General features: G+C 36.7%; 1 protein-coding gene across 2 annotated transcripts in view; it reads left to right on the top strand.

The window, feature by feature from the left end:
• Positions 1-24,482, top strand: part of spata5 (spermatogenesis associated 5) — a 183,785-nt gene that overhangs the window by 40,973 nt on the left and 118,330 nt on the right. The window contains exons 11-14 of one of the 2 annotated variants that reach the window (XM_041264829.1): positions 5,148-5,357; positions 11,193-11,246; positions 12,026-12,105; positions 18,789-18,915. In XM_041264829.1, coding sequence (XP_041120763.1) covers positions 5,148-5,357; positions 11,193-11,246; positions 12,026-12,105; positions 18,789-18,915 — 471 coding nt within the window. The remainder of the gene's footprint in view (positions 1-5,147; positions 5,358-11,192; positions 11,247-12,025; positions 12,106-18,788; positions 18,916-24,482) is intronic. The other variant, XM_041264838.1, reaches the window with a different exon arrangement.

The following is a 24,482-nucleotide window of genomic DNA, read 5'->3' as shown; positions in this document are numbered from 1 at the left end:
GAATGTTATGGATGTGATCATATTCATTGACTAGTCCACAACACCTTGGGAAGGCTTGACAGTGATGCTGGTATCTGAGTAAAACCTGAGTTTCTTCCTCTCATATGCCTCCACCCATGGCACTGTTTGCTCCACCAGGAGAACAAGGTTGAATGGTTGTTTTAGTAACCTCGGGCAGGAAAATAAGGTGATGGCCATCTGCCTGCATTCTCCAATCTTTAGCAGCCTCCAACTGTCCCAGGCACATCTTAGCTCTAGCAACCTTTCCTGTTGGTTGCTTTCCAGGATGGAGGATTGTGAGTGCCAGCTATTGCTGATATTTTGCTGGCAAGCTGCTAATCTTTTTACTCTGTTCTTCCAGTGCTAATGCCAAGCATTGCAGCACCTGGTCATGATGCCAAGTGAAGTACCTTTGGCTTAGAGCCACCTTACATCCTGTAAGAATGTGCTAGGCTAGCCAGTGATGAACACAAAGGACATGTAGGGTTCTCCCCTACTCACACATTCTGCGGTATGGCTGTTTTGAGCCGAGTCCTGTAATATAATTGCCATTTCTGAGATTTTTTTGGCTTCTTCCCTACATCTATTATAAGATCCACATTTGCATGGTCAGTTTTTGTAGTAACTCCTGTCACATTTACTGACACCCATAACTAGAGTTTTGGAGATTAAAAATAGTCAATTCTAGATTACACTATGTGCACTAAGGAACACAATGCAAAATCTCTTTCCATGGGATGTGTTAATTGCCATATGCAATATCTATCAGGCCAAGCGCTCTGCTTAGTTCTGTCAGAGCTTTACAGTTACTGTGATTATTAGTATTCCCTGGTAATGATTTATCCAGAAAAAAAGTTCTGGGTCTGATTAAAATCCCCCTACAACTACCGGCAGGTCTCCCCAAGTTTCCCTACATTAGCAAAGAACCCTGGGTCCATCACATTCGGTGCATATACGTTTACCAGATTTAAATTGTGATGCTTTACTGTTGCCAATAATAAACACTCTTTTTTCTTTGTCATTTATTTCCTTCTTGATTGCTACATTTAATGACGTTGCAAAAAGTATTGATACTCCATGTTTCTTGTATTATGATAAGAGAACCCCAACCACGGCTGTCTGAGCCTGTGTACATCTTGTTTCAACAAATATGTTACTTGTAAAACTAGAATTTCTGCTTTTTATGTATAACGTAGGGTAGTACTTTTTTTTTCGTTTCACTTATGTATTAAGACTGTTAACATACAATGTTACTATTTTAATATTATTGTTAAAATACAATATTGTACCATTTGTTAAACAGGTAATAGGTTGTACATCCCTTCTGGGAAGTTCCCCACATTGGCATCTCTCAGGTTCATTGCTCTTGCATAAAGTACTAGACCTTGTTTGTGTTTCCAGTTCAAAATGCTGTTGTTGTAGCCCCACATCTATACAGAGAATGTGAACGGAGTGGTGACAAAATTCAGCTCATTGCTCATAATATCCTCGGCTCCGCTTTTTCTTCCATTCCACTCCACTGTTTGCGATGCCTGCTCTGCTCCCCCTCACCAGACGAAATAGGCATGCTCCGCTCACATGATATTAAAATAAATAAATAAAATAAACCAGCTGTTTTTCTCCCTTACTGTGTTGCCGATTGCAGATGAAAATATGTAATTATAATCGCATAGCTTGACCCAAGTAAAAAAATCCCCAGCCATGATCAACAAAGAAAAAAGCCTACATAAATGGTCAGAGAAGTATCTAATTCAGTTTGAAGACGCTTCCTCATTATTATTGACTGGTACTGAAAAAATGCTTAAATTAAAAAAGTTAGTTAGGAAATATCATCTTGCAATTAACAGGTTCCTACGATGTCGTTTACAGTGTACTCACCTATTTCAAACTTTGCATCTGATTCATAACAAGTTAGCTTTATTTGTAGCTTGTTTGTATCCGAATATCTCATAGGGAGCTCAAAGCAACCCACAAACACATATGAGTGAGTCTCAACGGGGCTAACGGACCACCCAGAAAATATAAACTGTGTTCACAGCGCTGCATTGGGGCATAACCATAGAACTGTATAAAAAACTGACGTGCTCACATTTTTATATGGCACAACTGCAGCTTCACAATCGTGAGAGTATGTGAAAGTGAATTTCTAACCCTGCTGATCTAGCTCTTTGTGAAACCAGTAATAACTGATTCAGACATAGGAGGGGGACCAATAAGGCACTGAAGGGTCAAGTTATGCTTTAGATTTCTCCATGCAGCCTTTACACTTGATTCCAGTTCGTTTCGTTTGCGTCGTTGACTTTTCCTGATTTCCTGTCCTATGAGACCCCAAACATTCTGGTGAATTTCCAGGCCAAAACTGAAGCGACATGATACTGTTGTCTTCAAACCATTTTTTCTCTTGTTGGTTCGACGGTAAGGGGCTCCATCATCTTGGAAGTACAAATCACCATTAAGAAAATGTTTCTGAGCCATAGAGAGGAGGTGGTCGGAGTGTTTTCAGGTACCTGTCCTTGTTCATAGCGGTCTCCTTGGGTGAAATGTGTAGGGATCCTGTGCGTTTGGCAGAAATGGACAGTTTTTGGGTGCTTTGTCATTGGGATGGTAGACTGGCTTCTATCTTTCTCCTTTGCCTCTTCACACTCTTGGTCCATTCTTTGTATGTGCGACAAAACTTCAGACGATCTCTCATGTTTCTCTTGCTGAGAAAGCGCCTTCTTAGCGTGCCTCTCTGATACCAGACCATTCTCTAACAGACGCCTTCTCATGGTGCGCGCAGACGCCTTCACTCCAACTTCTTTCCATTGCTTCAGCAAGTGGACACTACTGGCCGTCCTCTCTCTCAAACATGAACGGCATAGGTGGCGAGCAGTGCTGACTTTTGGGCATCCAGACCTGGGGGAAGCTTTACAGCTTCTAGTCTTCTTACAGTGCCGAGAAAAGTTTGTGAATCCCTTAGAATTTTCACATATTTCAAACCTAAAATGTTATTAGATTGTAATCTAAGTCCTAATAATAGCCTGATTAAACAAATGACACAAAACATGATACTTTTTCTGCATTTATTTATCTACAAATGATTCAACATTCAATATCCATGTTTGAAAAAATATGTGAATGACTTCAACTAAGCGTTTCCTGTAACTGTTGGTCAGTCTCTGTTTTGAGGAATTTTGGCCCATTCCTTCTTACAGAACTGCTTCAACTCTGTGCCATTTGAGGGCTTCCTTGCATGGACAACTCGCTTCAGGTCCTGCTACATCATTTCGTTGGGGTTTAGGTGCGGACTTTGACTAGGCCATTCTAAAACACAGAATTTCTTCTTTTGTAGATCTGCTTGTATGTTTAGGATCATTGTCTTGCTGCATGACCCACTTTCGGTTCAGCTTCAGCTCATGGACGGATGACCTGACGTTCTCTAGAATCTTCTGATACAATGCATAATTCATGTTTGTGTCAATGATGGAAAGCCGTCCAGGTCCTGAGGCAGCAAAGCAGCCCCAAACCATCACACTCCCGCCACCATGCTTGACGGTTGGGATGAGGTTCTTTTGTTCAAATGCAGTTTTTGGTTTCCGCCAAACATAACGTTTCTCATTGAGGCCAAAACGTTCTACCTTTGACTCGTCTGTCCAGAGAACATTGTTCCAGAAGTCCATCTGTGTGCCCTTTGGTGAACTTCAAATGGGCAGCAATGTTCTTTTTAGAGAGCAGTAGTTTCCTCCTGGCTATTCTTCCATGAACACCATTCTTGTTCAGTCTCTGGTAGTTGAGTCACGAACACTCACATTAGCCAAGGCGAGAGTGGCCTTCAGATCTTTGGATGTTACTCTGGAGTTCTTTGCGACTTCCTTGATGATTTTCCGGTTTGTTCTTGGAGAGATTTTGGTAGGAAGACCGCTCCTGGGTAGAGTGATACTGGTCTTGAACTTTCTCCATTTGTAGACTATCTATGGATAGTCTACAAATGGAGAAAGTGGATTGGTGGAGCCCCAGATCCTTAGAAATGGTTTTGTAACTCTTTCTAGACTTATGAGCAGCAATAACTATTTTTCTGAGGTCCTCAGAGATTTATTTTGATCGTGGCATGACATGTTTCCACACACCTGTATGGTGAAGACTAAACTCACAAAGTTTCTGATCTTTATATAGGTTGGGGCATTCCAAACTCACCCCTGAAGATCTACCTAATTAATTAAACACCTGATTTTAATTATCCCCTTATTTGAGCTGATAAAACCAGGGGTTCACTTACTTTTTCACATGCCCTGAATCTTAATTACTCATTATTTGTCTAATTCATACATCAATTTGTTTCAAAAGACATGGAATTGGTTAATATAAACCCTATTGGATATTTAAGAAAAGACTGGTTTTGATTCAAGAAGGCTGTCATGGTAAAACTATGGAATTTCCATAATTATCATTGGGGTTCACAAACTTTTTCTCGGCACTGTATATTTCTGGATCATCCTAGATACTGTACTTTGGCTTGCGTGGCCTCTCTTGGCTCTCTGAGAACTGCTAAAACCTTCCTTATGAAGTACAATTATGGCTGGGTATGTTTCCGAGGAGGTATGGTTCTTCCCTGTGGCATGCTTATATAGCTTAAATCTGCTTGTTACCACTTGCAGTTGTCACCGTTTTGATTACTTGTAATTGAATAACAAGTGCCAAGATTTGTGACGTGTTTTAGGAAATTGTGTGTGTTCATGTCAGATTTCGAAATGTCACATTTTTATATTTGTCAGTTTTTCGTTAAGTTTATGGAAAACTACAAAGTGGTATGTAATTTAATATGTTAACGTAACATTATTCAGCAGGTTTCATTTGACATTCATTATGAAGCAAAATTAGGGTGATACAAAAGTTTTGGCCGTAGTTGATAGTGTTATTAATATTTAATTATTTAGCAGGCGCATTTATCCAAAGCACCTTCTAATGTGTGTGTGTATGTATGTGTCTATATATGGTACTAGGTAGGCTTACATGACTGATGCTATTTTGATACTGCTCACCTCTTTTTGACCAAATACCTGAATAAATTATTTATTTTACTTGACTGGTAACCTCAGCCAAGGTTCAGAGTTTTGTAAATTAAACACTTTTAACATACCAGTGTAAAATTGATACATTTCCCCACACAGGTGCGCTGGTCGGATATAGGTGGAATGGAGAATGTGAAACTGAAATTAAAGCAAGCGGTAGAATGGCCGTTGAAACACCCAGAATCTTTCACAAGAATGGGGATTGCGCCCCCTAAAGGTATTCTTCTGTACGGCCCCCCTGGATGCTCCAAGACTATGGTAGCAAAGGCCTTAGCCAATGAGAGTGGGCTCAACTTCTTGGCTATAAAGGTACAGTATTTTGTTTTGTATTTCCTCCTGGTGTGAAACAAATTGTTCTTTCAAATGCAGGTTTCTTGAGCAGTGGCATCTGTAAAATAGGTCTTTAATAACAAGATTCATTTAGTATAAGAAATGTATCTCATTTCTCTGTATTGGATACTGTTGTCAACAATGAATGAAAGCTTTAAAAAGTTTCTAGTATGTTATGCCTTTGTAAATCCAGTTTGTCAAGGCTGGGGCTGTTCATTAATCCATTAATGTTCAAACTTCTGGATGTAAACCACAGAAAGAAAGTATGTACAGTACTATGTTGTGTACTGTATTTATACAGTGTTATACTTAGCTAGCTAAATAGAATTGTCATGAATAAGAAGTACATTTACAGAGTTGTTTAGTTTTTTCCATCATTCTGTTTTTTGTTTAACTTTCTTATGTTCTTAACTAAAAGATAACAAGTACAGATTAATGCTGCATTAATAAAGGTATATGTCCTTTAAGCAGAATATACTGTAAAATGAATACTGTCGTTAATAAAGAACCATCGACCAAAGGAACTGTAAAACAGATGGAATGAAGTTCTGATCCTAATAGGACTTCTAAAGGTCAGCACGTTGAATATAATATTGATATTACGTCAAACGATTTATTGTTTCTATATTCCTTAAATCCAGTAAAAATATACAAGGTACTGTTTTACAAATACTTTAATACAGTGTGTTTTTTTTTTTTTTTTTTTTGTACAGCAGCCTCTTGTCGTCATGAGAATTGTTTAAACATTAGAAAACATTTCTTCAAACTGTTTCTTTTAAACTTGACTAATATAACTACTTTCTGAGCTATCAGAGCAGTGTTACTTGAAAGGCAATCTAAGGGTGCCAGATTCCCTTAAGCTCTTCTGTTTCTGACTCATCGGCATTAATCAGACGCATGTTCTGAAACCTTGAGAGGCAGTTTAATTAATTGCATGAGTTGTGTAAAACTTGAATAAATGTTGACATCAATAATATACTTTGGCTAATTGGTTGAAGGATGTGTATTTTTAATGTGTTTTTTTTATTTTTTTTATTTGGTGCCATTATTAAAGTCGATGCACATGCTATTTAGTAGACCAGCATGGTGGAATGTCAAATGTGTTTGGATGTTTCTCTGAAAACTGCATTGTGAAGATAAATATTTTATGAAGTGTAGAAGTTAATTTTCTGCCTTGGCATTTTAATATATAATATATGGGATATTTGTAACAAATGTATTGTGGCTGTGCCATATACAGTTGTAGTCAAAAGTTTACATGTCCCAGGGGAAATTTATAATTTCTAGAAATTTCTCAAAGAAAGAATTTGGGGGAAAAAAAAAAAAGATTGTAGAAAATTTTGCTTTTGTGGATGAGGAAAAAAAAGTTACAAGAAGTAGAATTATGTATTTTAGCAATTTTTTTTGGAAAACTCAAAAAATGCTAATTTAAAAGTATTCATACCCTGACAAGGAAACAATTAATATCTAGTTAAGGCAGCTTTAACAATAATAACCTCTTTTAAATGATTAGGATATTTGTCAATGAGCTTTTGGCATGATTCTTTAGTGACCATTGAGACCTTTGCCATGCAGTACACAACTTATGGTTAAAATGGAAACCCCAGTCCCACTTGCAGCCAGTTCACTTTCACTATGTAACACAATTTTTGTTCCTGGGTAGTAAGTGTTATTTCCTAATTGCTTATGCCTCAAAAATATAGAAAATGGCAATTATTCCCCACAAACTTTGCTTTTGTGACCAGGACAGTGATATTTCAAAATATCACTATTTCCAGTGGGAAAACGGGCAAACGTGTGTCTTTTCGTTCACATAAAATCAGAAAAAAACAACATATGCCTCCAAATTAACATGTATTTATACTAAAGTAATACAAAAATGACTACAAAAGATTTAGAGGTGAGTAGTTTTTCGAGATTTATGATTATACTGTAAATACAGTATAATTGTAAATCTCGAAAAACTACTCGCTAGTCCTGGTCACAAAAGCAAAGTTTGTGGGGAATAATAGCCATTTTCTATATTTTTGAGGCATAAGCAATTAGGAAATAACACTTACTACCCAGGAAAAAAAAAAAAAAAAAGTTACGCAGTGATATCTTTGGCAGTCAGTCTCAGCTTGTTATTAACCTTCCTCCAATATTGACTTATTGGTCATGACAGCAATCATCCTATGCCTAACCCTTATATACTCTTAAGAATTTTCACGTACAATCCAGCATTCTCTAGACTTTTCTAGAATTAGGTTCTGAATTGCCATATTGAAATTTCTAGCACTTTGTAGACAATACTATCATAGCACCAAAGGGTATGAATACTTTTGAATTAGCATTTTTTTAGTTTTGCAAAAAAAAAGTTGCTCTTTCACAAAAGCAAAACTTTTCCTACAAAAGATTTTTCCTATAATTTGTTTTTGAGAAATTTCTAGAAAATGTAAATTTCCATTGGGGTATGTAGACTTTGGACTACAACTGTATGCTTCCACTATGTGAAAAACATATGAGAAATAACTAAATTTAGTATTGTTTGAAAATCATTTTTCTTACCATTGAACAGAAGTCATCCATCACTTCAAAACACTGAATCAGAATTTAAACTTAAATTTAAACTTACATTTTCATATGACTACATGGGTGCTGCATCTTACGTTTATAGTTCAGTTTTACATCATTTTAGAGCATCCCTCTAATTTTGGCCCCTCAAACCCTATGTCATTTTTGTAAAGCAGGACGAACTAGCATGTGGTAAGTGTAGTTCTTACTGGAAATGTCTCTGATCAGCAAAGCAAGCATGGGGGACCTTTAAAAATAAATAAACAAATAAAAATTAGAAATGACATCATTTAACCATGGTTTTAGTTAAATGATTCCCAACTGTCACTACTACTGGGTGTGGGTGCCTCAGTAGGAGATGGAAGTGATCTGTTATGAGATTTGTTATGATCTGTTTCATAGAGGCAGTTTTAAAAGGCTGGTATCCAAATCTTCCTCCGAGGCAGTTCAGCCCGGGAAGTACTTTACAAATGAAAAACAAAGAAGCTTATTGTCTGCCTTTGAGGCAAGGAGGCCTGGGGGCTGTTCTTTTCTTTTACCCTGTGCTCCTTAATCATAGGAAGATTCCTTGGCTGAGTATCAGTCATTACACATAACAACTTCCATTCCCTCTCTAGCTGCATGTTTGTTGTTTTTCTGGTGGTAACTAAGAGCAGAAGCAACAGCAGGTGACTTTTTGCCTCGGTGGTTACTGACATATTTTTTTCTTGATGAAGATTGAGCTTTCAAGTCAAGTATTCTCAAACAACATCTTCAACATCATGGGAAGCAGCAATCCATCAACAAAAACAGTGTCCTGCGAGGCACGATGTCAAGCACATAGCTTCTCTGTGGTTTGTTCTCCTAAAATTAAAGGGGATGAATGTTCCTCTATTATCATTTCAAGCCTCAAGAATCAGTTCAACTTTAACACTAGAAATACATCTTCAGCTGCCCATGTTTATACTGCCATCTTTTTGGACTTGATGGCTTGATTCTTCAGTTTTTTGTTTATTTATTTATTTTTTTAACCTCAGAATAGTTTTTGGTACTGACTCTTTTCCTTATTTTTTTAACAGCGTGGTTGTTGCTGGGTAACTGGTACTGGTTCACAGTTTGTTTTGCCTGGAGCCTTTCTGAATACCTGTTGCATTGTTACCTAATGTACCTCAAGTACCGGTTTAATTAGTGCACCATTGATGTGCCTCAGAGTTCTGCTGTTTCCTCTCCCTTCCCAGAGGGAGGAGTTCTGCTACAGCAACAGCTTTACTCTTCCGTTGCCACACCTGGTCTAGTGAAGAGCTCAAGGGAGAGTCTTGTCATGTTTCCACAATTGTCATATACTTAAACAGTGGTTCTGAAGCACAGTTTTTATTGGACATAAACGGTTTATAGACCACTAAATTGGTGGTCTGGTCACATTGCTACCGTTATAAAATGTTGCAAAGTTAACCAAAAATAATGGATTATCATTTGACTGCATACAGTACTCTACAGCTATGGCCAAAAGTTTTGCATCACCTGGAATTTTAGGATTGATATATATATATATATATATATATATATATATATATATATATTATTATATACTTATATATATATAATAATAAATTATATAATAGATATTTTATTTAACCTCCATGTAAATCAAAGAAATTACAAAGTGATATTGCAAATATCTACCAGAAGCGGGGTGGGTCAAATTAGTCCAGTGGTACACCAGCGGTCGCCAAATGCGACCTTCAACTTGAACCAGTCATTTACCACAAGGTCGCCAGCGGTGACTAACCACTACGTGTTATACAACAGTCCTTTGTTGTCTTGTAATAAACATTATTTCTGCTTCACAGTCAGAGTCGGCACCGCCCTGGCGGGGATTTTGCAGAGTCATCTTTACAAATGAAACCGCTCCCTTTTCGAGTTTCCGGAAAAGTACAGGGTACACAACGATGTTAGACGAATGTGTTGTGTTTTTTTGTGTTTGAGTAAGGCATATTGCACCAGGTGTTGTACAAGTTAAAGGGTATATAAGGACCTTTTTTATTTTATTGTGTTACATGTTCCCATGTGTTGCTACAACTGTTTACGTAAGGTGTGTGTGTTTTTTTTTATTTATTTTTTTACATTTTGACCACTTTTTTTAACTTTTAAATTGCATTCCCTGCCTCAAGATGGCTTCTCATGTACCTGCATGGACCGCTCAGAACTACATTTCCCATCATCCTCCTGTAACTGAAAATAAAGAAATGTCTTCACTTCCCTGTTTTTTTTTTATAGTCAGTAACTGAAAATAAAGAAATGTCTTCACTTCCCTGTTTTTTTTTTATATAGTTATCTTCCCTTGCATTTGATGAATATAATTCTGTTTCCTGGCATTTTATGTATGTAGTTCCCTGGCATTTAATGCCTATAGTTCCCTGGAATTTTATGGAGTTAGTTCTCTGGCACATTGACTGTATATAGTTCCCCTCCCACAATTTAAAGATAATTAACAAAAAAATAAATTACATGAAAACAAAGCATACAAAAGCAATGTGTGTGCAAAATATAGATTTCTCCTCCTATTGTCTCCATTTGAAAATGTTGGCCATCATAAAAGTTAAATTGGCCACCTGGTTTTGAAAGCTAATGGCAAAATAGCCACCAGCTTACAAAGTGATTTGTCCCACCCAGATTTGAAAATGCCACATTTTTCAATTTCTGTCAGTTTTTGGAAAACTACAATGCTGTATGTAGTTCAATATGTTAATGTAAGATTATTCTGCAGGTTTCATTCAACTTTATGAAGTAAAATGTGTTAATTTTATAGGGTGATGCAAAACTTTTGGCCATAGATGTACATTATTTAATATTCTAATCGCTGCAAGCATAAGTAACTTGTATGTAAATCTTTAAGGTTATACATATGTTTGGGTAAAGTTGTTAGGAGTATCAGAATGGAGGTGTTGCTGTCTGTATGTCAATCTTACATTTTTAACCATACATAGTGAATGTAGGTCATGTTGATCTACTTTTTCATGGTTCTGATATTTCTAATTATGGTTCTCGTTCAAATAATAGGGACCCTTATCCACTGATCATGTCTGTCTGTCTGTCTGTCTTCACTCCTAGCCTTCTATACATTTCAAATTGTGTTTGCAATAATCCTCAGTATGTGCTGCATTGGTTTTTTATTTGTATTTACAGTGGTGGGATGCAAGTTGCTGGCATACTTGTTAGTAAACATTATTAATAACATTAATGTCCTGGGAAGGAAGACCCATTGTTTTGTTTCTCTTTCAGGGTCCAGAACTATTGAGTAAATACGTGGGTGAATCTGAAAGATCTGTCAGAGAAGTAAGTTGAAACTTCACGGAGCATCATTTATTTATCAGAAAGTGTTTATACTAAGTGAGAATACATGCTTGTTATGAGAGAGGCCCTGCTGCTGAGCAGGAGTTGCCTGCTGGCTTTTCAAACCGGAGCGATGTTACTAAATCTGGAATGCACACTTCTGTTCCACACACCCCCACCCTCCTGATTGTTTCCTGAATCTACACAGATTTGTTTTTTGGTTTTGTTTTCGTTTTCTTTTGAAATCAGTGTTACCTTTCAGACACTGAAAATAAAAAAGGTAGCCAGTTAAATTGAGAATTCTCTTATTTAGATAGTGGAGATACATAACTGTATAAATACTGCTGTTTCTGGTATGGGAAATGTGCATATTTAGCTAGGATTTGTAACATTGGAGATGTTTTGACTTTTGCATACGGGTCCCTCATACCTGCTGCATTTCATGTCCAGCTTTCAGTAGAATGCATGCTCATTCAGGACTTCCAAACTGCAGTACATCAGCAGCACAGCTCTTCACCATGTGCCACGGTGCCAGCATTTTAATGTTGTCCAGGAAGACATCCCTCCAAAAAAATATAATAGCCTTCTGTGGAGCCAGGGTGCTTTTTCACCAACTTACTCTTTCTATAGTTTATCTGTGTAATATGTACTATTTAATTATTAGAGCATCTGTACTGCTGACAGTTGTAAAGACAAATGTAGCTCTGTCATATAGAAAGGAAAAACTGTTTTCATTTATTAATGTTGAGTTTTTTGTTTTTGTTTTTGTTTTTTTATTCCAGATCTTCAGGAAAGCTAGATCTGTGTCCCCAGCAATTCTCTTCTTCGATGAAATTGATGCCTTGGCTGTAGAAAGAGGAAGGTATGAGTTATAAACATAGTAAAGGCACTAAATATATTGAGCCGAGAAATAAGAAGAGTTAATCCCAAAATGCTTTTTACAAAGTTAACTCTAACCAATATTTTAAGCATAGCACAGTGACCAAGAGTAGTAGACAGAGTTGGGAATTGAGCGGATTGGCTTTGAATAATGGGCATTTTTATACACAGAAAGTGGAGTGGGTTACAAAGTCACTTGATTTTGAATAATTGGGATCCTTTAAGAACCCACTAGACAAAGTTCTGGGATCAGTCATGAAGAGAATGAGCATTGATGGGCAGAATGGTCTTCTCTCATCTATAACTTTTTATGTTATTATATTGTGCTACTTAAATATTCACTTTCTTGGCCTAACACAGAATTTAGGAGCAACCTGTACTGTCATAAGTGCTGCGGTCCAGCAAATGCTGCTTGACTGTCGCATGAGCGAGAAGTACTGAAAAAAACCACAAAATATCTCAAAGTAACGGCATAAAAGTAGTAGGGCCATATAATGTGCATGATAAAACCTTGTAAATTATTGAACTTGTTTTAGAATGTACTCTTTTTTTTTTTTTTAATGCATGTTGATGATATTTTATACAACTGTGGTTGTTTACTTTTCAATGCATGTGTTTTTCATTATACGGATGACAGGACATTTTTACCTCAGTATATAACACGAATACACATGGCACATCTGTGCTGTGGAGCTTGATAAAACTCAGGGAGTTTAATTGTGAAATCAAAACCAAATGGGAAGTTAAATGTGAAGCACAGTTCCCATTAAATTCAACTGAAACTATATGGTGTGGGAACATAGACAAGACAGTTAATGCAAACGGCTTATTTTTCAAGCTGATTCGGCACGGTAGGTATTTGCAGATGCACCAGAGGGACCAAATAAATGCCTTCTTGGGAGCACTTGTCAGGATTTGAGCAATGGGTGCTTACACTGGGGTCTGGGGAGATTTCACAAATGCAGTCATGCAAACTGGAAACTTCAGTCATTAAAATGTAGTTAGCAAGAAAAGAAAGTCGTTTTTTGTATATGGTATCTAGTTTGTAGAATGTACGTTAACATTATTAAATATACATATGTCCGAAAGCGATCTGTTAGAATTCTGAAAATTTATTGGAAAATTAAGGCTTGTGCTGTCTTGTAAACACATGCTGAACACATTAATCAACTTCACGTGAGATGCCTTCATTTTAATGGATTTCATGTGTATTGTAAAATCAATATTTTCCTATTCTGAGCATTTTAGAAATTATTTAATCAGAATATCCAGTCTACCCAGGTTCCAGTTTGAGCATGCTTTTTTATCTATGTATTTATTTATTTAAATATAGAATGTAATGCTTATAAAAGGTGCTTTAAGGTCCAAGCCTCTCTGTGAAGCTCAACAAGCACACCCTATACCTTTACACAGCTGTGCTCTTCTGTCCTGTGTGCTGTTTTTTTTTTTTTGTCCTCTTGGAGGTCAGATTCTGTGGAGATGGATTCGATTTAAAAGTGAAAGATGTAAATTAGTCCACTGCATCACCTAGAAGATGGATGGATTTTTATTTTTATTTTTATGCAACTGTGTGTGTGTGTGTGTGTTTGTTATGAGGAGATTCCACACTGGTTAAACTTGTTTTGGTATCATGTATAATAAGATAAAAAATATTATTATTGTAGTACTACAGTCTACCCCACTTAGTGTATATGGTTTAAGTGTATATCTTGCCTAAGTGTATTACATTCCCAAATCCCAAACCATTAAGAATGCTGCATCATTAAATGTACCCCATGTTAAGTGTAATATGTTAACTGAGCATGTGCATTGTGAACTGATGTAAACAGGCAAAGGCCTGGTGTCAGGAACATGAACGCTTTCAATATATTCCCGCACTAAAATGGCTGCAAAAAAGGAAACTACAAGACTTTTCATTAAAAGACTGTAAAGTACTATAATGTGAACAAAATGAATACAGCATTTGTTAAAAAGTGCGTTGATAAGGATTTCTGTTTAGTTTTCAACTAGGCTAATGTAGAGTAGGCTATGAATAAGTTGCAGTTTTCAGAATGAATAGGGTTAATTGTTTTGCAGTGAACATACAGCAGTTAAGTAACAATTATTTCCATTTAACTGATGAAAGTAAGGGGCCTTTCGTGAATGTGGATCACTGTGCATAATTTACCATTTCCTTTACATTTATATAAAATGTTATAAACTGATGGTTCTGTGTTTTCTTATTCAAGTAAAATAATGTTGTTAATTGAAGCCTCAAGGATATGTAGCACAATGCATTTTGATACCGTTACAGTAATATTTTATAATAGGGATTGGTATTGCAGATCACCAACCTACTTAAGTGTATCAATGTTTGTGAAAAAATGGTTATACATTTAACTAGGCAAGATGGTGTTTTCTACAAGGCAGAACTTAAATTAATAGTAAGCATGTATTCAAAACAACTATAAATCACATCATTCTGTAGTAGTGAGTCCTACTTTTGGTCCGATATGATAGTCACATCTACCACAATATATGTTGTATAAGAAGGTATTGTGATTAATTTATTATTCAAGATCTGCCTTTGTGTAGATAATTAATTAAAATACACTCCAGTGTATTAAATAGTAAAAGACTAGCTACGTGTTTTGATTTGCAATAATTTGTTATGCACTCACATTTAATCTATATTGGCACTATTTTAGACTAATTTATAATGTATGTTGTTATTAAGGAAGGCATTGAACATGGAAGATGACCTTTATTATTGTAGTCATTAGTGTATTATGTCTTACATATTAAGGCTGGTCAAGCTTCTCATTTTACATTGAGTGATTTATCTAAAGAGAAATATGTAAACACACATTGCAGAAGGTGCTACAGAGGAGCTAGAGTAATGGTAAAATGCAGTTATCTTAAATTGATGTCTTATTTGAGAGAAAAAAAACACAAAAAAAAACCATCGCAATTCAAAGGACCATATTTAAATGGTTGAGTTTATGAGAAAATGTCTGCCATTTCCTGTTGCTGTTGAAGAAGAGTTAATACCATGGAAAACCTTGACAAGCCATATTTCAACGGAATTAGAGAAGAGGAAATAAACCAGTGTGACAGTTAATGGAGTTTGCAGAGTCAATGAAAGCATTTAGACTAAGTGAGCAGCGTGACTCGACTGAATCTGGAGTGTGCTGATGATACCTTTGGCAAACCTTTACATTACATTATCAGCTCACTGTAAACTATTATGAAAACAGCCTGAATATGTAAAAAAAAATAAAAAAAATAAAAAAAAATAAGAAAACCATCATAATTTTTATTGTATCTGAAGTTGAAAATAGGACAGCATCTATAGCATCTTTCACACTGGCATGCTCTACCCTGGTCAGAACCTACCAGGGTCTGGAGGACCCAGTGTCATCCAGGTTGGGTACATGATTTCACACTGCTTTTAATAAAGCAGGGTTGACCTGGGTGAATTATGCAAGTAAACAATATGTGGATCAATGATCCGGAAGCAGCTTGTCAAAGATGCTTCCCTCCAAGCTTCTCTGGATTGAACCGTCAGCCCAAGTGTTGATTAAACGGAATAAACAAAAATGTTCCTTGCGGGAGAGAAACCTTCTCGCAGTCGTGGCTGTTTGTTATTTCGTCCGCTGTCATGCATTTTGTCTCTCTCAAACCAGGTCAAAGAATGTTGACCCACATTCTGAGGTGGGTTGCTGGGACCGGGGTAGCCAGAACCTGGGTTCGGACTGGGGTAGGAGTATGTCAGTGCGAAAGGGGCTTTAATGGATTATGTAAAAACAAACTGTTGAAACCGAGCTACAGTAGTTCACCAGTCTGACTATGACTATGGTGGTTTGATGTTAAAATTCAATAGCTGAAATCTTCCTTAAGCAGAATTCTTCTTCTTGACAGCACAGTTGAATTGAATTGAGTTGAGTTGAACTGGGTTGTTAGTGTTTGACATTTTATTAGTAGAAGCGTTGCCAATCCAGGTAGAGACTGAGTGTATTCAAATTGTGTAACTCACATTAGTGGGGACCACTGAATGACGAGGTTGTTAAAGAGAACCTAGCAAATGATGGTATATCTTTCCTAATCCCTGTAACAGTCATGTAAACATCCAAGGATGAACAGCTTCCTGTGAGTCAGTTCTGTTCTGGCTATGTGATGTCAGCATGTGGGTAAAAGTTAGTGGGATACAAGGTCTGTTATTAAACAAACTAAAACAAAAAAATTCCAGAAATACAGCATCATAGTGTGTTGTTTTAAGTGTGTTTGTGTACTGGTTTGTTGCTCAAATGAGTGATCTCTGTGGTGACCCAGTATCCTCTGTAGGAGGACAGTGTTTTTAGGCCTGTTGAGCAGACAAAAAACAAATTGCTCTACCTTTTGATGTGTCCTGTGTTATACGTCTTGCAGTGATGTATTTTTCAATATAATCACAATTGTTTTGATATATATATATATATATATATATATATATATATATATATATATATATATATATATTGGAATAAAAATGCACGGGCTGGGTTATAAATATATATTTACAAGTATCACAAATGGTGGTCTTATTTTATTTATTTATTTTTTGCACGGGCTGGGTTATAAATCAGCTGGGGAATAAAACTATACAAGTATCACAAATGGTGGTCTGATTCTCTTTCACATCACAAACCCTTCAATTTGTATTATGTATAGCCACTTTTGCTGCAATGTACAGTGCCTGTAGAAAGTCTGCACCTCCTTTCAAAATGTTCACCTTTTGTTGCCTTATAGCCTAGAATTAATTTTTTTTTTCATTTATCTGCACATCCTACCCCACAACTTCCAAGTGAAAAAAAAAAAATCTAGAAATTTTGTAGAAAATTAATTAAAAATAAAAAACAACAAATAGCTCACCGTGTTGGATAAGTGTCTGTACGTGCCCTTTTTGTAATAGCAATTCTAAAATTAGCTCAGGTGTAACCAATCACCTTCAAAATCACACACCAAGTTAAGTGGCCTCCACCTGTGTTAAATTGTATTGTTTCACATGATTTCAGGATAAATTCAGCAGTTCAGGTAGGTTCCCTCTGCTGAGTAGTGCATTTCAAAGCAAAGACTCAACCATGCTCAAGGTGCTTTCAAAAGAACTCTGAGACAAAGTTGTTGAAAGGCACAGATCAGGGGATGGATATGAAAAAATATCATTGGCCTTGAATATCCCTAAGAAGTGGAATGTGCAGTGCACCACCAAGACCCTGCCTAGATCAGGCCGTCCCTCCAAACTGGATGACCGAGCAAGAAGGAGACTGATCAGAGAGGCTACCAAGAGGCCAATGGCAACTTTGCAAGAGCTACAGGCTTTTATGGCAGTAAGACTGGTCAAAGTGTGTACTGCCTCTGCTCCGTGACAACAATATCCCAAGCACTCCACAAATCTGGCAAGTATGGTAGGGAACTTCCCCCACCATCATGGGAGAAAAGAAGGAAGCCATTACTCAAGGAAGCTCACCTTGAATCCTGTTTTGAAGTATGCAAAAGCCCCGCACCAGCAGAAGCCCTGCTGGTATCACTTCCTCCAACACTCAGGAGATTCTGTAGCCATGTGGTAAAAAGTTTCGTGGTCTTATGAAACTAAAGTGGATATTTTTGGCCTAAATGCAAAGTGTTATATTTAGCACAAACCCAATACAGCACGTCACCCAAAGAACACCATCCCTGCTGTGAAGTATGGTGGTGACAGGATCGTGTTATGGGGATGTTTCTCATCGGCAGGGACTGGGGCATGAAGGGAAAATGAATGAAGAAAAGTACAGAGAAGTCCTTGAGGAAAACCCTCTGGAAGAAAGATGAAACTGGGATGGAAGTTCACCTTTCAGCATGACAACGACCCAAAGCACACAGCCAAAGCTACACTGGAGTGGCTAAGGAACAAAAAGGTAAATGTCCTTGAGTGGCCCAGTCAGAGCTCCGACCTAAATCGGGGCTTGACTTGAAGATTGCTGTCCATCACCGCTCCCTAAGGAGTTTGACAGAGCTTGAACAGTTTTGTTAAGAAGCATGGTCAATATTGCCAAATCTAGGTTTGCAAAGTTGGTAGAGACCTATCCCAACAGCCTCACAGCTGTGATTGCTGCCAAAGGTGCTTCCACCAAGTATTAACTCAGGGGGGTGTAGGCTTATCCAATTATGATCTTTCAGTTTTGTATTTTTAATATATATATATATTTCTCAAAGTTTTTTTTGCCTTAACAGTGTGGAATATGGTATGTAGGTAAGTGGGGGAAAAAATCCTCATTTAATTGCATGAAACTCTAAGGCACTGACTTTTTATAGGCACTGTATGTCTTCTTTCATCCAAGAATACGATCTAATCACTTGAAGTGAAATGGAGCAAACATGTCTGCTTATAAAACTTGATACGTGTGTTGTTTACATGTTGTAGAAAAGTCTGCAGTCTGTTCTGCTCTGTCAGAGGTATGGTGCATTAGTGGACAGCACCTGTTGCCTTTACAGTAGTACTGTATCTGTCGGATTGGTTTGGTTTCTTCTAATTATGTTATGGCTTTTGTTTCATGTCTTTTAAGCTGTTGATGGCTTTGACAAAGGTCAGGTTTAACCAAGAATATTCTAGATTGTCAATGGTAACCTTTTTAATATTGCCCTGCTCTCTCTTTTGGCTGCTGCTGTTAGCTCTTCGGGTTCTGGGAATGTTGCTGACCGTGTCCTTGCACAGCTGCTGACTGAAATGGACGGGATTGAGCAGCTCAGGGATGTCACTATCTTGGCAGCCACGAACCGTCCAGATATGATAGACAAGGTAAAGACTGGTTGGTTTATTCTTCGATGGAGTGTAAATACTGCTTATAAGACTATGGGAAACAAGCACGATATTAAAGATCTCTGCAGACATTACATGATTGTTTTAATTTACCTATAACCAAACACGAAATGGCACATACTAGTTTATCAATACCGGCCCGCAGTTTTGAAGCTCATCTGAATAGCCGCAGTCCACTGATGCACTAGTCAATGCACAGTATTAAGGTTAATCTCAAGTGCCTAATAGAAGCCCATTACAAAAGTTTGACTGCTCGATGATATTTTCAATGCTCTTTGAATGCACGTCAATCCATTATGCAAAGAAAACTGTAGCCAGGTCTTTATGAAAATGTTCACTTTGTGTTACCTCTTAGAATTGATATGTCATGGGCCTATGTTTTAACATTACTTCCTCTAGATCAATACTTGTAAACCCTTTTTCTAAGTGCCCTGGAAAAGAGTTGAAACCCCAGGGATCTTTTAAGGTTGTTTCATCAGAGGAAGTGAGCTGGGCAGCTGAGAAATCAGATTATTTTGACCCCCAATGGGCCCGATTTGACTGTCAAACACATTAGCTGTGATGTTTCACACAAGCCACTGAATGGAGCGTTGCAGTGGAGACTGCGGTGGCACCCTAGGGTTTCCAACAGCCTTCTTATCAACTGGTCAAGGGGCTGCATCGTCTTCAAATGAACCATTTACATACGAATGGCAGGATATGATTAGACAAATGAAGATTAAAAAGATGTTTTGGTGTCAATTAACCCATTGTTACACAATTGGATGACGTTCTGGATGTTATCTCTTTATTTATTGGAGAAAGCAAAAATATATTCTCACTATTGAGGAAAAAAATACAGTTTGACTGTATTATGTTTAAGGGCGGTAAATATTTCAAATTGAAAATGTGTTTAGGTTGGTAATTAAGTCGTAGTCAGATCTTCATAGTGACATTTCTAATGGTTTAGCTGACATTTGTTTGCTTTTTATATGAATTGCAGAGATGAATTGCTTCCTTAACTGTGCCAATGTTGAATAGTAAATTGCTACTATTACTCTAATGATGATAAATTGAAATTACAGTACATTTAAAATAGAAAACCATGTGTGTGTCTATATATATATATATATACACACACACACACACACAGTGGCTTGCGAAAGTATTGACCCCCCTTGGCATTTTTCCTATTTTGTTGCCTTACAACCTGGAATTAAAATGGATTTTTTGGGGGTTTGTATCATTTGATTTACACAACATGCCTACCACTTTGAAGATGCAAAATATTTTTGATTGTGAAACAAACAAGAAATATGACAAAAAAACAGAAAACTTGAGCGTGCATAAGTATTCACCCCCCCAAAGTCAATACTTTGTAGAGCCACCTTTTGCAGCAATTATAGCTGCAAGTCTCTTGGGGTATGTATCTATAAGCTTGGCACATCTAGCCACTGGGATTTTTGCCCATTCTTCAAGGAAAAACTGCTCCAGCTCCTTCAAGTTGGATTGGTTCCACTGGTGTACAGTAATCTTTAAGTCATACCACAGATTCTCAATTGGGTTGAGGTCTGGGCTTTGACTAGGCCATTCCAAGACATTTAAATGTTTCCCCTTAAACCACTCTAGTGTTGCTTTAGCAGTATGCTTAGGGTCATTGTCCTGCTGGATGGTGAACCTCTGTCCCAGTCTCAAATCTCTGGAAGATTGAAACAGGTTTCCCTCAAGAATTTCCCTGTATTTAGCACCATCCATCATTCCTTCAATTCTGACCAGTTTCCCAGTCCCTGCCGATGAAAAACATCCCCACAGCATGATGCTGCTACCACCATGCTTGGTGTTCTCGGGGTGATGAGAGGTGTTGGGTTTGCGCCAGACATAGCATTTTCCTTGATGGCAAAAAGCTCAGTTTTAGTCTCATCTGACCAGAGTACCTTCTTCCATATGTCTGGGGAGTCTCCCACATGTTGGGAGTAACCCAACCCTGATCTTTACTTCTCCACAACTTTGTCCCTGACTTGTTTGGAGAGCTCCTTGGTCTTCATGGTGCCGCTTACTTGGTGGTGCCCCTTGCTTAGTGGTGTTGCAGACTGTGGGGCCTTTCAGAACAGGTGTATATATACTGAGATCATGTGACAGATCATGTGACACTTAGATTGCACACAGGTGGACTTTTTTTAACTAATTATGTGACTTCTGAAGGTAATTGGTTGCACCAGATCTTATTTAGAGGCTTAATAGCAAAGGGGGTGAATACATATGCACGCACCACTTTTCCGTTATTTATATTTTAGAACTTTTTGTAACAAGTTATTTTTTTCATTTCACTTCACCAATTTGGACTATTTTGTGTATGTCCATTACATGAAATCCAAATAAAAATCAATTTTAATTCCAGGTTGTAAGGCAACAAAATAGGAAAAATGCCAAGGGGGGGTCAATACTTTCGTAAGCCACTGTGCGTGTGTGTGTATATATATATATATATATATATATATATATATATATATTATATATATATATATATATATATATATATATATATATATAATAAACTGTATGATCTAGCCAATGATACATATGTCTAAGGAGGACAAAAAGAGCAACTTCTAAACTCACATTAAAAATAGACTGGAAATGCAATATGCAGCGATTTTCTCATTTATCCATCAAAACAAACTTTGAATAATTCATTATTTAAAATGTTTTGAACTGGAACTATTCAAATATAGTCAAGCTTTCTTCTAAAATTTGACAAAGTAAAAAGTGCCAAACCTCATGTTAGTTTTAAACAGCAGCACCTGCTAGTACATTGTTAAGAAAGTATGTGAAACTAAATTATTTTACATTTTTATTGTAATTTGATTTTAGGTCTGATAGAAGGAGGTGCTGGTTGGTAACTGCTGTATTATTTCCCTGTACAATATTTAAAATGTAATCACAGTATTGTGTTGTCAGGCTTGCTTGTAAGTTACAAAGGTAACAGCAGGTGGCGCCAAATCCAATATTAAACTGCCTCGAGCTTGCTATAGAGGGGCTGCCTGGGATTCAGCATTAGTTGGGTGCTCATTAAACTCCTGATACAAAATGTATTTTTAACAGATTCAAAATTCAAAATCTATTTTTTTCTCTGTTATTTCTATCAACTTAGTTTTCTCTTGGGAAGCCCAGGTTACAAACCTCGCCATTAAAAGTCCAGACAATATAAAAACTTGGTTCAATGTAGGATAATATGTTTTCTGACTTTGATGTTGAATGTTTGTCAAACATGAATCATAGAATTTTGTAAATACGGATCCCTTGATTGGCTGAATCGTGTCCCATGACGTTTAAGGGCGACTTGCAATGGGGGTCCCGCCACCTTACCCCCACCCCCCACCCCGACATCATTTCCCCTTCCTAAAGGGGAGCTTTCCCTCGAATGTAATACAATAACCAGTCAGTCAAGGAACATTATTATTATTATTATTATTATTATATTATTATTATTATTATTATTATTATTATTATTACCATCAAACAAAAATGTATTCTCCTCTTGGTAAATATCTTGCTGAATGTTTTTGCCAAAATAATTGCACTAATGCATATTGCTCCTTGTGAGACAAGCTGAAACAGTGAAACCTGAGTGAAGCAGTCAGCAAAGCAGCTGAACACTAATAGTTGCTTTTTTGAGGTGCTTCAGTCTTTTTGGGGGGCTTTAGTTAAAAAAAATAAAAATAAAAAAAATAATGTGTCCTTATATTTACACTAGTTAAAAACATTGAACTGAGAACAGATCATTACATGGTTTTTTATTGTCATTTCCTAAAGAAGACAGTTTAAAGCTCAATATGTGACAATTTGAGGAAGCACAAAGTGTGTTTTAAGTGCCTTGATTGTCATTTTTATTTTCTCACGGTTTACTGGGAAATTAAGAGTCAGGCCTTGCTAGAAATTCCTGTTCTCACAAGGCTATACCTGCATATTTGTATTATAGTTCATTGATATGTGTCACGTATCCTTACAGGAGTACTTTAATTTACTTAAAATGCCAGAGCCATTTGCAACATTGCCACACTTTTCAGTTTTTCATACAACTACAGACTATTGATAAGAATATCATTCAGATCGTTAAATGTGCAAACAAAATGAATTACCTTTAAGTGGAAGTCCCCATGACTTAACCCCCTGTATTGTTAATTGTAAAAAAAAATTGTATTGTTGGCTGCTGCTGTGTATTACTTTTAATTTAAGATGGGTGATGCTGTTTAGTAAACTTCCAAAAAAAAAAAAAGGAAAAACACCAGAAATGTAACAACACCAAACCTGATGGTATGATACACAAGTCTTTTGGTTACACATTAAAAGCTGTCACTTATCAATTTACTTTTAAGAATGAGTGGCTTTTATTAAGTTTGTGTATGATTTTGGAAAAACACTTACATGGATAAACTTAACAACTTGTTTTTGTTTTACATACTTAAACTTAAAAATATATTAGAAGGAGATTACTACTGTAATAGGACCAATTAATAAACAAGCATAGCAATAACATACGTGTCAGAAACACATTATATTAATTGATAGTTGATGCTATGCCCTCCTTCGGAGATAACTATTTGATGAGGATTTTTGGCAGCTTGTCCTGCCCACGGACACAAAAAAAAAAAAAAAAAAAAAAAAAAAAAAAAAAAACAAAACTTCTTAGTTAGCCCTGGTAAACATTGTCAAATCTCAGCTTGTTTTTCTACATAAAACCAATGTTAAAGGCAAGTTGCCTAGCCAGGTTTCAAGTACAATGCTACAGAAGAGAGCTGCAAACAAACATCTGCTGTAATTATTATTTCTATGCAGGGCACATTTGTCATCTCATTACTCAAAAAAAAAAAAAAAAAAAAAAAAAAAAAAAAGATTCATGCCCTCTCAGGCAAAGTCCAAGAATGCATTTAATCATTTCAACTTTAAAAAAGTAACACAATGATGAAATGATTGTTTTCTGAAGTTGATAAATGTTTTAAGTCCGTTCTTGAGTTAATAAAGAAATTAATTAAATTAAGTACCAAGCACAGGTTAGGAACAGGTGTGAATTGAATTGAACCAGCCCACTCAATGTGTGATAGTAAAAGAGAGAAACAAAGTTGTAAATCTTGCACAGTTTTAAGCCTAAAGGCCAAAGGGTAATAAAACACAACAATGACAGTTCAAGATTTCTGCAACTTTAATTTATTATCTAACTGCAATAAAACGTGTCAGTCAGCATTTTTCTATTTTTGCTGAAGTGTCGCTACACAAGATATGAACTGCTTCGTGGCTTCTGAGTGGTTAATTATGAAAGTTGTTGTTACAATAGTTTGTTTTCTTAATAAAGAAAATAACACATTTGTTCAAGAGGTTACAGCAAATGAAATGACTCCATAATCATACCTGTCGTGCGCTTTCATGTTATATCTGACACCATACTACTACATAGCCTAGGTTAAAGAATGATCACTGTTTGCATGCCGTAATTTCAGGAAGCCTGTTACTGTTTCTCCCATCCCATCAATGTCTTTGGGGCCAAGGCATGTCAGACCTTTTTTTTTTCA

The sequence above is a fragment of the Polyodon spathula genome, chromosome 1 (genome assembly GCF_017654505.1).
Source record: "Polyodon spathula isolate WHYD16114869_AA chromosome 1, ASM1765450v1, whole genome shotgun sequence".
Taxonomy (NCBI): Eukaryota; Metazoa; Chordata; class Actinopteri; order Acipenseriformes; family Polyodontidae; genus Polyodon; species Polyodon spathula.
The sequence above is the reverse complement of the archived record's forward strand: the minus strand, read 5'-3'. Positions and strand labels throughout refer to the sequence as shown.